Here is a 4220-nt window from a genome sequence, read left to right on the forward strand (position 1 = left end):
TTCAAAGCTTTCTTTCAACTTACGGTTCTAAGAATGCAGAAGTAAGAAATATTGGATTGAAGTCGTCATAATTTCTTGAAGTTTATAGGAAACTGAAACACTTGAATATGTAATCTTGGCCCATTGCCCCATTGGAAGTTTTCAATTTTTTTGCGTGGATAATAAAGAGGGAGAAGGTGAATAGATAAAGCACAAGACGTGTATTCCGTAGGTGTAACTACTTGGCATAGATCAGCGGAGGGCGTGTGGAGTTGTGTGTCCGGCGAATCTCCCGAGATCCGGTCGTCTCTCGTGTTCGATTGTGTGGTTTTAGGTCAGTCTCTTCCGATCTACGGTTGTCATCATTGGCGATGGTTGCTGCTGCGGTGCGGCCGGTCCTTTGGGGCCTTAGCACGACGACTTCCCGTCTGTCTACTACAACAAGCTCTACTACGACAAGCTTTGCTCGGCTCCCGGTGATGGAGAGGCGAGGACAGCGGCGCGCCTTCGGCTCGTGCTAGTGTCTGTAGTCGTCGCTAGGTGGTCCAATGACCTTTTTGTAATTTTTATTACTTTTGGGCATCTTTGTACTACTGTTGATGATTATTAATAGATCGGTGGAATTTTCGCAAAAAAAAAAAAAAAACTACTTGGCATAGATCTTATAAATTTGTTTGGAGTGTAAAGTTTATAATCATCCGGCAGAAATCATATCGAACTGAGCATAAGATATTGATATACAAAATTACTCGTAACCTCATTATGAAAGCTCGGATTGTAAATTTGGCAAGTAGTAGAACACAGAGGTTGAGAGCAGGCAGTCAAATTGGCGCTCATTCTGAAAATGCATACGAGTGATATGCATGAACTCCCACTACCAAACTCATATTACAAGTCAGACTAACTGAACATCCTATTTCGAATATAGTTCTAATGTAATCTACAGTGCTAAGTCTGAACCTTGGTGGAGTGTGAACAGCTTTGCCATAAGCCCATAACCCCGCTAACAAGTACAACTACGAACTACAGTAGTAACATATTCCATTGAAGACCCAACCTACAGTCGACCATTCGAAGCTACGATTCATTTTTTCCTTCAAGCATCGAAGTCCCAAAATGCTACAAAACTTCTGGAAAAAATTCTTCCCAAATCAATATCTGAAACCCTGCAAAGCAATTGTAAAGGCTGGGGTAAACGGCAAGTAGTAGAACTCAGAGGCTGAGAGCAGGCTGTCAAATTGCCGCGCGGATTCTGAAATGGCATACGAGTGATATGCAAGAACTCCCACTACCGATTTTGGGACTAACTGGACATCCTGTTCCGAATCGTTATGACTAACTGAACATCCTATTCCGAATCGTTATGATGTAACCTACAGTGCTTAAGTCTGAACTTTGGCGGAGTATGAACAGTTTCGCTATAACTGCTAACAAGTACAGCTACGAACTACAGTAGTAACATGTTCCACTGAAGGCCCATTCTACAGTCGATCTTCGGAAGCTACCATTCATTGCCCCCTTCAAGCATCAAGTCCCAAAATTCGCCTTCACGACTTCATCTGTAATCATGTACAGCCTATCCGAATTCCTGCCTCAATGCCCTCATCTGCACACAAGAACAATTTCAGAGAACAAGAAGAGTCAGGAACTCGCCTGCACAGACAACACTCTCTTTCAAAACCTTGCGTGGAACAGAAGTGAAATGCGATCGGGCGCTAGCTTACTGCAGCTCGTCGTCTTCACCGTCGTGGCCTTGCCGCAGCGCCATCTTGGCCGTGTCCTTCCAGAGCGACGCCTCCATCTCCTTGTCGAAGAGCCTCCTCTCGGCGCGCCGCAGCGCGGCCTCCAGCTCCTCGATCCGCTCCTGGTTCCGCTGGTGGAGCAGCTCGTGCAGCCGCCTCTCCAGCTCGACCGCCGAAACCCCGCGGTATCTAGCAGCATCGTCATCATCGTGGCCGTGGTCGTCGTCATCCTCGTCTTCTTCCGCGAAGCCTTGCCGGCAGTCAGCGGCAATGTCATCGTCGTCGTCAGATGACTCCGCCGCGGCCTGCTCCTCTTCTAGCGGAAACGTGGGCGTGTCGGCACCGTAGTGGACGTGCAGCCGCTCGAGCTCGGCGTGGAACTCCTCCTCCAGCACGTCCTCCGTCGACCTCCTCCGGCTCTGCACCTCCACGTCCACCCTCTTGCCGGAGCACGACGCGACCTGACGATCACGCCGACGATCCTCAGACTGATCGTTGGCGGCCCGCGGCTCGTTCGCGTCCGTGAGGCAGCTGGACGCGGCGGAGTCGTCGAGGTTGCCGGGTCTGGACACGTCTTCGGCGTCGGCGTTGGCGTTGGCGGTGTTGGCGATGACGTGGCCTTTGAACTCCGCCAGCAGCGCCTCCATCTCGGCCCGCACCTTGGCCATCTTGCTGAACTCGTCGGACGTCTTGGCGAGCAGGAACACCAGGCCCAGCCCGACGCCGAGGTCCGCGGCCCGCGTCTCGCCGCCGCTGACGGCGCCGCCGGAGGAGGTCGCGCGTGCTGGGAATCGAGAATTGTTGTTCGTGACGGGTTGGACAACAAATTAAATTTCATCGACTGCTAGCGAAAGTGCGAATCTATCAAAATCACCGTAATCCACAATTGATTCGTACAATTGCCACGCACCTGTGTCGTCATTGAGCTCGTCGCCCTTCTCCACCAGAATCTCCGCCGCAATCTCCTGCTCCTCCGGCTGTTGCGGCTGCTGCACCTTGACGCCGGCACATGAGCCGCATCCCTTCCGCCCGATCCTGGCCATCCGCGTCCACCGGAACCTGGGCAGCAGTGACCTGGCCGTCGCCACCGCCCTGGGCGTCGACGGCCCGTCCACCCCGAGCTCCTCGCCGTCGTTGAGGTAGTCGAGGATCCTCCGCCTGCTCGTCGCCCCCTCGGAACCCATCGGGACGCGCGCGCGCCGGCCGACACCGCAGGGTCTTCTCTCGAAAGCCGAGTCTTCTTCTCTGTTCTCTCGACCCGATGCCGGCCGAGCGAGGAGCGGAACAAAGGCACAAAAGGTGTTTTCAAACGGGAGCGGGTCGCGGTCGTGTGGGGCCCGCGGACAGCGACTGATGTGCTGCTATTCCATCTCTTTCTTTATTATTCCCTTTGTTATACAGATAGATAAACTATTGTTGTCAGATAGGGCGATGCTGATGGGATCCGACGGCATTATTGCGACTTCTTTTTTGTTCGGTTTTGTTTGAACTTGTAGAGAGTAGAGACGGATCAGATGAGATGATGGAGTGTGGTTTGCACTTTGCAGGGTAGGTCAGGTGTTGCGCGGTTTGATTTGAATCGTTGGCATTTTGTCTCTGTCGGCCCCTGCCTAAAGTTGGCGCTGACGGATGATGAGAGTAATATTTATCAGTACTCATCCAACTAGTTGACTGATTTTTTTCGATAAATAATGAAATTATGAAAATGCTACTTTCTGAATTATAATAATGTTAAAGATTTAGTACTCCTTTCGATTTATATTAGTTGTCACTAGTATGAATGTACATACAACTAAAATATATCTAGATACATCGATATTAGTGACAACTAATATGGATCGGATGAGAGTATTAAGTTTTCGACAGGGTTAGAGCATCACAAAGGGTTACTAGTTAGGATTTGTGAGACATCGCACGGCCGTGACCCTGATGTACTGGAGGCCGAGCTCCATCGCAATGTTTCAGTTGCGCCTGGAGGCCGAGTCTACTTCCTTTTGCTGACGTTGCGGACCGTGCTGGAATTCTTGATTTTGGTTTGAAAAAATCGATAGGAGAGGGATAGGAGAGGGATTGGGGAAGAGATGGATCTAACATGTGGGTCCTACTATCAATTAGAGTAGTATGTAATCCAGCATTCACAAGTTAAGGGTACAAACGTGAGTGATTTAGAGTTAGGTACTCCATCCGATTCATAATTAGTGCCAGGAGTTTGGTTTAATTTTCAGCTGAGTTAAACTAAGCCCGGACACTTATTATGATCGGAGAGAGTATATATTTCATCAGACCTCTCTAAGATTTTAGAATTTATAATAAAATATTTTGTACACATAAAATTTAAAATTCTAGTGTTATAGATTTTGTTGACATAAAATTTATATTTTATTGACCAAATCAATGGTTAAAGTTTGTCTTAAACTGCGTGTGTGCCTAACCGAGACGGAGGAAGCAGGATTTTAGAATTTAACATAAAAGATTTTTTTTAGAATTTAAAGTTGAAGG

At 48.8% G+C, this 4220-nt stretch overlaps 1 protein-coding gene across 1 annotated transcript; it reads right to left on the minus strand.

Moving 5' to 3' along the window:
• Window positions 1–1308: 1308 nt before the first annotated feature.
• LOC124662897 (protein POLAR LOCALIZATION DURING ASYMMETRIC DIVISION AND REDISTRIBUTION-like) lies at window positions 1309–2905 on the minus strand. The gene is made up of 3 exons (XM_047200682.1): window positions 2632–2905; window positions 1704–2505; window positions 1309–1585 (listed from the first exon to the last, which is right to left on the minus strand). The coding sequence occupies exons 1-3, from the start codon at window positions 2903–2905 to the stop codon at window positions 1582–1584; spliced, it is 1080 nt and encodes a 359-aa protein (XP_047056638.1). The 3' UTR covers window positions 1309–1581.
• Window positions 2906–4220: the final 1315 nt, after the last annotated feature.

The sequence above is a fragment of the Lolium rigidum genome, chromosome 1 (assembly GCF_022539505.1).
Source record: "Lolium rigidum isolate FL_2022 chromosome 1, APGP_CSIRO_Lrig_0.1, whole genome shotgun sequence".
In the NCBI taxonomy this organism is placed as follows: Eukaryota; Viridiplantae; Streptophyta; class Magnoliopsida; order Poales; family Poaceae; genus Lolium; species Lolium rigidum.